The 11,799-nt window shown below is 67.2% G+C and overlaps 1 protein-coding gene across 1 annotated transcript; it reads left to right on the plus strand.

Moving 5' to 3' along the window:
• Positions 1–265: 265 nt before the first annotated feature.
• Positions 266–10,663, plus strand: LOC137677395 (CXXC-type zinc finger protein 1-like). Its single transcript, XM_068424698.1, has 5 exons — positions 266–454; positions 1,155–1,204; positions 1,664–1,760; positions 5,984–6,136; positions 10,071–10,663. Exons 1-5 carry the CDS (start codon positions 266–268, stop codon positions 10,209–10,211), a joined length of 630 nt encoding a protein of 209 aa, XP_068280799.1. The 3' UTR covers positions 10,212–10,663.
• The last annotated feature ends 1,136 nt before the right edge of the window (positions 10,664–11,799 follow it).

The following is an 11,799-nucleotide window of genomic DNA, read 5'->3' on the forward strand; positions in this document are numbered from 1 at the left end:
CCCTATGGGTGCTTTGGGGTCCCCCCTGACACCTGGGACCCCTATGGGGGTTTTGGGGTCCTTGGGTGCCCTATGGGGTCCCTGGGTGCCCTATGGGGGCTTTGGGGTCCCTGGGTGCCCTATGGGGATTTTGGGGTCCCTGGGTGCCCTATGGGGTCCCTGGGTGCCCTGGGGGTTTTGGGGTCCCTGGGTGCCCTATGGGGTCCCTGGGTGCCCTGGGGGCTTTTGGGGTCCCTGGGTGCCCTATGGGGTCCCTGGGTGCCCTATGGGGGCTTTGGGGTCCCTGGGTGCCCTATGGGGTCCCTGGGTGCCCTATGGGTGCTATGGGTCCCCCCCCCCCCAGAGCACGGAGGGTGACAGCGAGGACACCGACCTCCAGATCTTCTGCGTCTCCTGTGGCCACCCCATCAACCCCAAGGTGGCCCTGCGGCACATGGAGCGCTGCTACGCCAAGGTACCCTATAGGCACCCTATAGAACACCTATAGGCACCCTATAGGCACCCCTGGCACCCTATAGGCACCTCTGGCACCCTATAGGCCCTGTAGGCACCCCTGGGACCCCCCAGGGCTTGGCAACACCCCCCCCCCCCCCCCCAAGTCCTGTAGGGGCCGTAGGGACTCTATAGGGGATATAGGGGCTCCCTGGGTGCTATAGGGGCTCCATGGGTGCTATAGGGGATAGAGGGGCTCCCTGGGTGCTATAGGGGCTCCCTGGGTGCTATAGGGGATAGAGGGGCTCCCTGGGTGCTCTAGGGGCTCCCTGGGTGCTATAGGGGGTAGAGGGGCTCCCTGGGTGCTATAGGGGTTCTCTGGGTGCTATAGGGGCTTCCTGGGTGCTATAGGGGGTAGAGGGGCTCCCTGGGTGCTATAGGGGTTCTCTGGGTGCTATAGGGGCTTCCTGGGTGCTATAGGGGGTAGAGGGGCTCCCTGGGTGCTATAGGGGCTCCCTGGGTGCTATAGGGGCCCATGGGTGCTATAGGGGCCCCTGGGTGCTATAAGGGCCCCTGGGTGCTATAGGGGCCACCCACCCGCCCCAGCGGGTCCCTATGGGTGCTATAGGGGTGGGGAGGGGGGTGGCTATAGGGGGCAGAGGGTCTATAGGGCCCCCAGCACCCATGGGTGCCCCCCTGAGCGCCCCCCCCTTCGCCGGCAGTACGAGAGCCAGACGTCCTTCGGGTCCATGTACCCCACCCGCATCGAGGGGTGAGTGAGGGGGGGGCCCAGCACCCATGGGTGCCCCCCCAGCACCCATGGGTGCCCTCCTGACCCCCAGCACCCATGGGTGCCCCCCCCACAGCCCCTCCCATCCCCATAACCCCCCTCCGCATCCCCTTAAGGACCCCCCCCAGCACCTATGGGTGCCCCCCCCACCTGCACCCCCACCCCCAGCACCCCTAGGTGCCCCCCCAGCACCCATGGGTGCCCCCCCACCCACACCTCCACCCCCAGCACCCATGGGTGCACCCCCACCCACACCTCCACCCCCAGCACCCATGGGTGCCCCCCCACCCCACCCCCTCCTTCCCCCACAGCCCCTCCCCATAACCCCCCTCCCCATCCCCTTAAAGACCCCCCCAGCACCTATGGGTGCCCCCCCCACCCGCTTCCCCACCCCCAGCACCCATAGGTGCCCCCCCAGCACCCATGGGTGCCCCCCCCCAGGGCCACCCGCCTCTTCTGCGACGTCTACAACCCCCAAAGCAAAACCTACTGCAAGAGGCTGCAGGTGCTGTGTCCCGAGCACTCGCGGGACCCCAAGGTGAGGGGGGGGCACCCATGGGTGGGGGGGGCACCTATGGGTGCTGGGGGTGGTGGTGTGGATGGGGGGGGGCACCCATGGGTGCTGGGGGGGTCTTTAAGGGGATGGGGAGGGGGGTTATGGGGAGGGGAGGGGCCGTGGGGGAAGGAGGGGGTGGGATGGGGGGGCACCCATGGGTGCTGGGGTGTGTGGGGGGGGCACCCATGGGTGCTGGGGTGTGTGTGGGGCACCCATGGGTGCTGGGGGTGTGTGTGGGTACCTATGAGTGCTGGGGGGGCACCTATGGGTGCTGGGTGTGTGTGGGGGCATCCATGGGTGCTGGAGGGGGTGGGGGCCGGGCACCCATGGGTGCTGGGGGGGCACCTATGGGTGCTGGGGGTGGGGGCGCGGGTGGGGGGGCAGCCATGGGTGCTGAGGCTGTGTGTGTGGGGGCACCCATGGGTGCTGGGTGTGTGGGGGGGCACCCATGGGTGCTGGGTGTGCGTGGGGGCACCTATGGGTGCTCGGGGGGCATCTATGGGTGCTGAGGGGGGTGTGGGGGCAGCTATGGGTGCTCTGTGTGTGTGGGGGGGGCACCCATGGGTTCTGTGTGTGTGGGGGCACCTATGGGTGCTGGGGATGTGTGGAGGCACCCATGGGTGCTCTGTCTGTGTGGGGGGGGGGCACCCATGGGTGCTGGGGGTGTGTGTGGGTGTGTGGGGGCACCCATGGGTGCTGGGGATGTGTGTGGGTGTGTGGGGGCACCCATGGGTGCTGGGGATGTGTGGGGGCACCCATGGGTGCTGGGGGTGTGTGTGGGTACCTATGAGTGCTGGGGGGGCACCTATGGGTGCTGGGGTGTGTGTGTGGGCACCCATGGGTGCTGGGGGGGGTCTGTGGGGGCACCCATGGGTGTGGTTGGGGGGCCACCCGTGGGTGCTGGGTGTGTGGGTGTGTGTGGGGGCACCGATGGGTGCTTGGGGGGCATCTATGGGTGCTGAGGGGGGTGTGGGGGCACCCATGGGTGCTGGGGGGGCACCTATGGGTGCTGGGGTGTGTGTGGGCACCCATGGGTGCTGGGTGGGCACCCATGGGTGCTGGGTGGGTCCTTAAGAGCACGAGGAGGGTCCCTACGCACAGGATCCCTTCCCCACCCCTTGAGCCCCCCCTCCTCACCATGGGACACCCATGGGTGCTCCCCCCCCACACCCAAGCCCCCCCTCCTCACCCTGAGGGGCACCCATGGGTGCTCCCCCCACCCCTAGGTGCCGGCGGACGAGGTGTGCGGGTGCCCGCTCGTGCGGGACGTGTTCGAGCTGACGGGGGGGGGGGGGGTCACCCATGGGTGCTGGGGATGTGTTGGGGGGGCACTTATGGGTGCTGGGGGGGTGTGGGTGTGCAGGGGGCACCCATGGGTGCTGGAGGAGCACCTGTTGGTGCTGGGGATGTATGTGGGGGTCACCCATGGGTGCTGAGGGGGCACCTATGGGGGGGCACCTATGGGTGCTGAGGCTGTGTGTGTGGCGGTCACCCATGGGTGCTGGGGGGTGTGTGTGGGCACCCATGGGTGCTGGGGGGGGGCACTTATGGGTGCTGGGGATGTGTGGAGGCACCTATGGGTGCTCTGTGTGTGTGGGGGGGCACCCATGGGTGCTGGGGGTGTGTGTGGGTGTGTGGGCACCCATGGGTGCTGGGGGGGGGTCTGTGGGGGCACCCATGGGTGTGGTTGGGGGGCCACCCGTGGGTGCTGGGTGTGTGGGTGTGTGTGGGGGCACCCATGGGTGCTCGGGGGGCATCTATGGGTGCTGAGGGGGGTGTGGGGGCACCCATGGGTGCTGGGGGGGCACCTATGGGGGTGTGGGGCACCCATGGGTGCTGGGGACGTCCTTAAGGGCACGAGGAGGGTCCCTACACACAGGATCCCTTCCCCACCCCTTGAGCCCCCCCTCCTCACCGTGGGGCACCCATGGGTGCTGGGGGGGCACCCATGGGTGCTGGGGTGTGTGTGTGGGCACCCATGGGTGCTAGGGGTCTGTATTGGGGGCACCCATGGGTGCTGGGTGGTCCTTAAGAGCACGAGGAGGGTCCCTACACACAGGATCCCTTCCCCACCCCTTGAGCCCCCCCTCCTCACCACGAGACACCTATGGGTGCTCCTCCACACCCAAGCCCTCCCTCCTCACCCTGAGGGGCACCCATGGGTGCTCCCCACCCCCCACCCCTAGGTGCCGGCGGACGAGGTGTGCGGGTGCCCGCTGGTGCGGGATGTGTTCGAGCTGACGGGGGGGGGGGTCACCCATGGGTGCTGGGGATGTGTTGGGGGGGCACTTATGGGTGCTGGGGGGGTGTGGGTGTGCAGGGGGCACCCATGGGTGCTGGAGGAGCACCTGTTGGTGCTGGTGATGTATGTGGGGGGCACCCATGGGTGCTGAGGGGGGGCATCTATGGGGGGGCACCTATGGGTGCTGAGGCTGTGTGTGTGTGGGTCACCCATGGGTGCTGGGGATGTGTGTGTGGGGGGCACCCATGGGTGCTGTGTGTGGGGGGCAGCACCTATGGGTGCTGGGGATGTGTGGAGGCACCCATGGGTGCTCTGTGTGTGGGGGGGGCACCTATGGGTGCTGGGGTGTGTGTGTGGGCACCCATGGGTGCTGGGAGGGGTGTGGGGGGGCACCTATGGGGGCTGGTGGGGCCACCCATGGGTGCTGGGTGTATGTGGCACCCATGGGTGCTGGGTGTGTGTGGGGGCACCCATGGGTGCTCGGGGGGCACCTATGGGTGCTGGGGGTGTGTGTGGGTACCTATGAATGCTGGGGGGGCACCTATGGGTGCTGGGGTGTGTGTGTGGGCACCTATGGGTGCTGAGGCTGTGTGTGTGGCGGTCACCCGTGGGTGCTGGGGATGTGTGTGTGGGGGGCACCCATGGGTGCTGTGTGTGGGGGGCAGCACCTATGGGTGCTGGGGATGTGTGGAGGCACCCATGGGTGCTCTGTGTGTGTGTGGGGGGCACCCATGGGTGCTGGGGGGGGGTCTGTGGGGGCACCCATGGGTGTGGTTGGGGGGCCACCCGTGGGTGCTGGGTGTGTGGGTGTGTGTGTGGGCACCCATGGGTGTTCGGGGGGCACCTATGGGTGCTGAGGGGGGTGTGGGGGCACCCATGGGTGCTCGGGTGGCACCTATGGGTGCTGGGGGTGTGTTTGGGGGGCATCCATGGGTGCTCTGTGTGTGTGTGTGGGGAGGGACACCTATGGGTGCTGGTGGGGCCACCCATGGGTGCTGGGGGTGCTGGGGGGCACCCATGGGTGCTCTGTGTGTGGGGGGCACCCATGGGTGCTGGGTGGGCACCCATGGGTGCTGGGGGTGTCCTTAAGTGAGGGGTCCTTTCCCCCCCACCCAAGGCCCCGCTCCTCACCGCGGAGCACCCATGGGTGCTCCCCCCCACACCCAAGCCCCCCCTCCTCACCCTGAGGGGCACCCATGGGTGCTCCCCACCCCCCACCCTTAGGTGCCGGCGGACGAGGTGTGCGGGTGCCCGCTGGTGCGGGACGTGTTCGAGCTGACGGGGGGAGGGGGGGTCACCCATGGGTGCTGGGGATGTGTGTGTGTGGGGCACCCATGGGTGCTGTGTGTGGGGGGCAGCACCTATGGGTGCTGGGGATGTGTGGAGGCACCCATGGGTGCTCTGTGTGTGTGGGGAGGCACCTATGGGTGCTGGGGTGTGTGTGTGGGCACCCATGGGTGCTGGGAGGGGTGTGGGGGGACACCTATGGGGGCTGGTGGGGCCACCCATGGGTGCTGGGTGTGTGTGGCACCCATGGGTGCTGGGTGTGTGTGGGGGCACCCATGGGTGCTCGGGGGGCATCTATGGGTGCTGAGGGGGGTGTGGGGGCACCCATGGGTGCTGGGTGGGCACCCATGGGTGCTGGGGGCATCCTTAAGAGCACGAGGAGGGTCCCTACGCACGGGATCCCTTCCCCACCCCTTGAGCCCCCCCTCCTCACCACGGGACACCCATGGGTGCTGGGGGGGCACCCATGGGTGCTGGGCTGTGTGTGTGGGGGCACCCATGGGTGCTGGGTGCTCCTTAAGAGCACGAGGAGGGTCCCTACACACAGGATCCCTTCCCCACCCCTTGAGCCCCCCCTCCTCACCACGAGACACCCATGGGTGCTCCCCCCCACACCCAAGCCCTCCCTCCTCACCCTGAGGGGCACCCATGGGTGCTCCCCACCCCCCACCCTTAGGTGCCGGCGGACGAGGTGTGCGGGTGCCCGCTGGTGCGGGACGTGTTCGAGCTGACGGGCGAGTTCTGCCGCGTGCCCAAGCGCCGCTGCCACCGGCACTACTGCTGGGAGAAGCTGCGCCGCGCCGAGGTGGACCTGGAGCGCGTCCGCGTGGTGGGTGCCCATGGGTGCCCCTGGGGTGGCCTTGAGGTCCTTTGGGTGCCCCTGAGGGCCCTTGGGTGGTGTGAGGTCTTGTGGGTGTCGTTAAGGGGCCCTTGGGTGGAGTTGAGGTCTTCTGGGTGGAGTTGAGACCTTCTGGGTGTCATTGAAGGTCCCTTGGGTGGTGTTGAGGGACCTTTGGGTGGTGGTGAGGTCTTCTGGAGGTCATTGAGGGGCCCTTGGGTGGCCCTGAGGTCCCTTGGGTGCAGTGAGGTCTTGTGAGTGTCATTAAGGGGCCCTTGGGTGGAGTTGAGGTCTTGTGGGTATCACCAAGGGTTCCTTGGGTGGTGTTGAGGGCTCCTGGACATCATTGAAGGTCCCTTGGGTGTCCCTTGGGTGTCACCAAGGGCTCCTTGGGTGCCCCCGAGGGCCCTTGGGTGCCCCTGAGGTCCCTTGGGTGGTGTGAGGTCTTCTAGGTATCATTGAGGGGCTCTTGGGTGTCACCAAGGGTCCCTTGGGTGGTGGTGAAGGGTTCTTGAGGGGTGTTGAAGGTCCCTTGGGTGTCATCAAGGGTCCCTTGGGTGGCCTTGAGGTCCCTTGGGTGCCCCTGAGGGCCCTTGGGTGGTGTGAGGTCTTGTGGGTGTCATTAAGGGGCCCTTGGGTGGAGGTGAGGTCTCCTGGGTGGTGTTGAGACCTTCTGGGTGTCATTGAAGGTCCCTTGGGTGGTGTTGAGGGACCTTTGGGTGGTGGTGAGGTCTTCTGGAGGTCATTGAGGGGCCCTTGGGTGCCCCTGAGGTCCCTTGGGTGGTGTGAGGTCTTGTGGGTGTCGTTAAGGGGCCCTTGGGTGGAGTTGAGGTCTTGTGGGTGTCACCAAGGGTTCCTTGGGTGGTGGTGAAGGGTTCTTGAGGGGTGTTGAAGGTCCCTTGGGTGTCATCAAGGGGCCCTTGGGTGCCCCTGAGGTCCCTTGGGTGGCCTTAAGGTCCCTTGGGTGCCCCTGAGGTCCCTTGGGTGGAGTGAGGTCTTCTAGGTATCATTGAGGGGCTCTTGGGTGTCACCAAGGGTCCCTTGGGTGGTGGTGAAGGGTTCTTGAGGGGTGTTGAAGGTCCCTTGGGTGTCATCAAGGGCTCCTTGGGTGCCCCCGAGGGCCCTTGGGTGCCCCTGAGGTCCCTTGGGTGGTGTGAGGTCTTGTGGGTGTCATTAAGGGGCCCCTGGGTGGCCCTGAGGTCTCCTGGGTGGTGTTGAGGGCTTCTAGGGATCATTGAAGGTCCCTTGGGTGGTGTTGAGGGACCTTTGGGTGGTGTTGAGGGACCTTTGGGTGGTGGTGAGGTCTTCTGGAGGTCATTGAGGGTCCCTTGGGTGCCCCTGAGGGCCCTTGGGTGCCCCTGAGGTCCCTTGGGTGGTGTGAGGTCTTGTGGGTGTCATTAAGGGTCCCTTGGGTGGCCTTGAGGGGCCCTTGGGTGTCACCAAGGGTCCCTTGGGTGGTGGTGAAGGTCCCTTGGGTGGCCCTGAGGTCCCTTGGGTGGTGTTGAGGGGCCCTTGGGTGGCCTTGAGGTCCCTTGGGTGTCCCCAAGGGTGTCTCCATGTCCCCATGGGTGTCCCCAAGGGTGTCACCAAGTCCCTCATGGTGTCTCCAAGTCCCCATGGGTGTCCCCATGTCCCTCATGGTGCCCCCACGTTCCCATGGGTGTCCCACGGGTGTCCCCACGGGTGTCCCCACGTCCATGATGATGTCCCCAAGGGTGTCCCCAAGGGTGTCCCCCTGTCCCCATGGGTGTCCCCAAGGGTGTCCCCATGTCCATGATGATGTCCCCAAGCCCCCAGTGATGTCCCCAGGGGTGTCCCCACATCCCCAAGGGTGTCCCATGGGTGTCCCCCTGTCCCCATGGGTGTCCCCAAGGGTGTCCCCAAGTCCCTCATGGTGTCTCCAAGTCCCCATGGGTGTCCCCAAGGGGTCACCAAGTCCCCATGGGTGTCCCTATGTCCCCATGGGTGTCCCCAAGGGTGTCCCCATCTCCCTGGTGATGTCCCCAAGTCCCCAGTGATGTCCCCATGGGTGCCCCCATGTCCCCATGGGTGTCCCCAAGGGTGTCCCCATGTCCCTTATGGTGCCCCCACATCCCCATGGGTGCCCCCAAGTCCCCATGGGTGTCCCACGGGTGTCCCCACGGGTGTCCCCATGTCCATGATGATGTCCCCAAGGGTGTCCCATGGGTGTCCCCCTGTCCCCATGGGTGTCCCCAAGGGTGTCCCCAAGTCCCTCATGGTGTCTCCAAGTCCCCATGGGTGTCCCCAAGGGTGTCACCAAGTCCCTCATGGTGTCTCCAAGTCCCCATGGGTGTCCCCAAGGGGTCACCACGTCCCCATGGGTGTCCCCAAGGGTGTCCCCATGTCCATGATGATGTCCCCAAGCCCCCAGTGATGTCCCCAGGGGTGTCCCCACATCCCCAAGGGTGTCCCATGGGTGTCCCCCTGTCCCCATGGGTGTCCCCAAGGGTGTCACCAAGTCCCTCATGGTGTCTCCAAGTCCCCATGGGTGTCCCCAAGTTCCCATGCGTGTCCCACGGGTGTCCCCACGGGTGTCCCCCACGTCCATGATGATGTCCCCAAGGGTGTCCCCAAGGGTGTCCCCCTGTCCCCATGGGTGTCCCCAAGGGTGTCCCCATGTCCATGATGATGTCCCCAAGCCCCCAGTGATGTCCCCAGGGGTGTCCCCACATCCCCATGGGTGTCACCAAGGGGTCACCAAGTCCCCATGGGTGTCCCCAAGGGTGTCTCCAAGTCCCCATGGGTGTCCCCAATGATGTCCCCAAGGGTGTCCCCATGGGTGTCCCCATGTCCCCATGGGTGTCCCAAGGGTGTCCCCACGGGTGTCCCCATGTCCATGATGATGTCCCCAAGGGTGTCCCATGGGTGTCCCCATGTCCCCATGGTTGTCCCATGGGTGTCCCACGGGTGTCCCCACATCCACGATGATGTCCCCAAGGGTGTCCCATGGGTGTCCCCCTGTCCCCACGGGTGTCCCCAAGGGTGTCCCCAAGTCCCTCATGGTGTCTCCAAGTCCCCATGGGTGCCCCCACGTCCCCATGGGTGTCCCACGGGTGTCCCCACGGGTGTCCCCATGTCCATGATGATGTCCCCAAGGGTGTCCCATGGGTGCCCCCAAGTCCCCATGGGTGTCCCCAAGGGTGTCACCAAGTCCCTCATGGTGTCTCCAAGTCCCCATGGGTGTCCCCAAGGGGTCACCACGTCCCCATAGGTGTCCCCAAGGGTGTCCCCATGTCCATGATGATGTCCCCAAGCCCCTAGTGATGTCCCCAGGGGTGTCCCCACATCCCCATGGGTGTCACCAAGGGGTCACCAAGTCCCCATGGGTGTCCCCAAGGGTGTCCCCAAGTCCCCATGGGTGTCACCAAGTCCCCATGGGTGTCCCCAAGGGTGTCCCCAAGTCCCCATGGGTGTCCCCATGTCCCCATGGGTGTCTCCAAGGGGTCACCAAGTCCCTCATGGTGCCCCCACGTCCCCATGGGTGTCCCCAAGGGTGTCCCCAAGTCCCCAAGGGTGCCCCCAAGTCCCCATGGGTGTCCCCAAGGATGTCCCCATGTCCCCAAGGGTGTCCCCATGTCCCCAGTGATGTCCCCATGGGTGCCCCCATGTCCCCATGGGTGTCCCCAAGGGTGTCACCAAGTCCCCAAGGGTGTCCCCAAGTCCCCATGGGTGTCACCAAGTCCCCATGGGTGCCCCCACGTCCCCATGGGTGTCCCCACATCCCCATGGGTGTCCCCAAGGGTGTCACCAAGTCCCTCATGGTGTCTCCAAGTCCCTCATGGTGCCCCCACGTCCCCATGGGTGTCCCACGGGTGTCCCCACGGGTGTCCCCACGCCCACGATGATGTCCCCACGGGTGTCCCCATGGGTGCCCCCACCCGGTGACACCCATGTCCCCCCACAGTGGTACAAGCTGGACGAGCTCTTCGAGCAGGAGCGCAACGTGCGGGCGGCCATGACCAACCGGGCGGGGCTGCTGGCCCTGATGCTGCACCAGACCATCCAGCACGACCCCCTCACCACCGACCTGCGCTCCCGACGCTGACCCCCACCCATGGGTGCTCCCCCACCCATGGGTGCCCCCTCAGACCCCCTGGGTGACCCCCAGACCCATGGGAGCACCACCAGACACGTGGTGGCACCCCAGACCCATGGGTGCCCCCTGGGACCATCCAGCACGACCCCCTCACCACCGACCTGCGCTCCCGCCGCTGACCCCCACCCATGGGTGCTCCCCCCCACCCATGGGTGCCCCCTCAGACCCCCTGGGTGACCCCCAGACCCATGGGTGACCCCCAGACCCCATGGGTGCCCCCACACCCCCTGGGTGACCCCCAGACCCATGGGAGCACCACCAGACACATGGTGCCACCCCCCACCCCTGGGTGCCCCCCCCACCCCTGGGTGCCCCCCCACCCCCCTGGGTGCCCCCCAGACCCCTGGGTGCCCCCCCCACCCATGGGTGCCCCCTTTGTGTGTGTGTCGTCCCCCCTCAAATAAAATGGGTGTCAAAAAAGGTGTTTATGGGTGTTTATAGGGTGGGGGGGGGGGGGCTATAGGGTGGGGGGTCCCTATGGGGCTGGGGGGGCTCTATGGGGCCGGGGGGGGTCCCTATAGGGTCAGGGGGGGCTCTATAGGGTTCAGGGGGCTCCTATGGGGCCAGGGGGGGTCCCTATGGGGTGGGGGGGGGCTCTATAGGGTCAGGGGGTCCCTATGGGGCCGGGGGGTCCCTATGGGGCCAGGGGGGGCTCTATAGGGTTCAGGGGGCCCCTATGGGCCAGGGGGGTCCCTATAGGGCCAGGGGGGCTCTATAGGGCCAGGGGGGTCCCTATGGGGCCGGGGGGGTCCCTATAGGGCCGGGGGGTCCCTATGGGGCAGGGGGGTCCCTATGGGGCTGTAGGGGCTCTATGGGGCCGGGGGCTCTAAAGGGCCGGGGGGGCTCTATAGGGCCAAGGGGGCTCTATAGGGTCAGGGGGGTCCCTATGGGGCCGGGGGGGGCTCTATGGGGCTGGGGGGGCTCTATGGGGCTGGGGGGGCTCTATGGGGCCAGGGGGTCCCTATAGGGCCGGGGGGGCTCTATAGGGCCAAGGGGGCTCTATAGGGTCAGGGGGTCCCTATAGGGCTGGGGGGGCTCTATGGGGCCGGTGGGTCCCTATGGGGTCGGGGGGTCCCTATAGGGCCGGCGCGCCCCGCGGCAGCTCATTAGCATAGCCCCGCCCACACCCTTTCACCCCAGGCCCCGCCCCCTCTCCCAGCGCGCCCCGCGGCACCTCATTAGCATAACCCCGCCCCCCCCTCCGCGGCGCGGGCTCCACGCGCGGGTCTCTGTGGGGGGGGGGGGGGGGGCGGGCCCTCGGCGCCACGTGGTCACCCTCATTTGCATACCGCATCACGTGTCCCCACCTCCCCCTTTTCCCCTATTGGCCGCCGCCGGCGTCACGTGCCCCACCACCCCCGCCCCGCCCTTTCCCGCGCGGCGCTTCCGCTTCCGGCTCTTGGCCCCGCCCCCTCCCCAGAGCCCCGCCCCCCCCCCCCGCGCGCGCGGGGCCGAAGCTGCGCCACGAGCCGGAGCGAACCATGGCCCGGCCGGTACCGGGGGGGGGGGAGGGGGGGTATAAGGGGGGGGAGGGGGG

The sequence above is a fragment of the Nyctibius grandis genome, unplaced genomic scaffold, assembly GCF_013368605.1.
Source record: "Nyctibius grandis isolate bNycGra1 unplaced genomic scaffold, bNycGra1.pri scaffold_196_arrow_ctg1, whole genome shotgun sequence".
Lineage (NCBI taxonomy): Eukaryota > Metazoa > Chordata > Aves > Nyctibiiformes > Nyctibiidae > Nyctibius > Nyctibius grandis.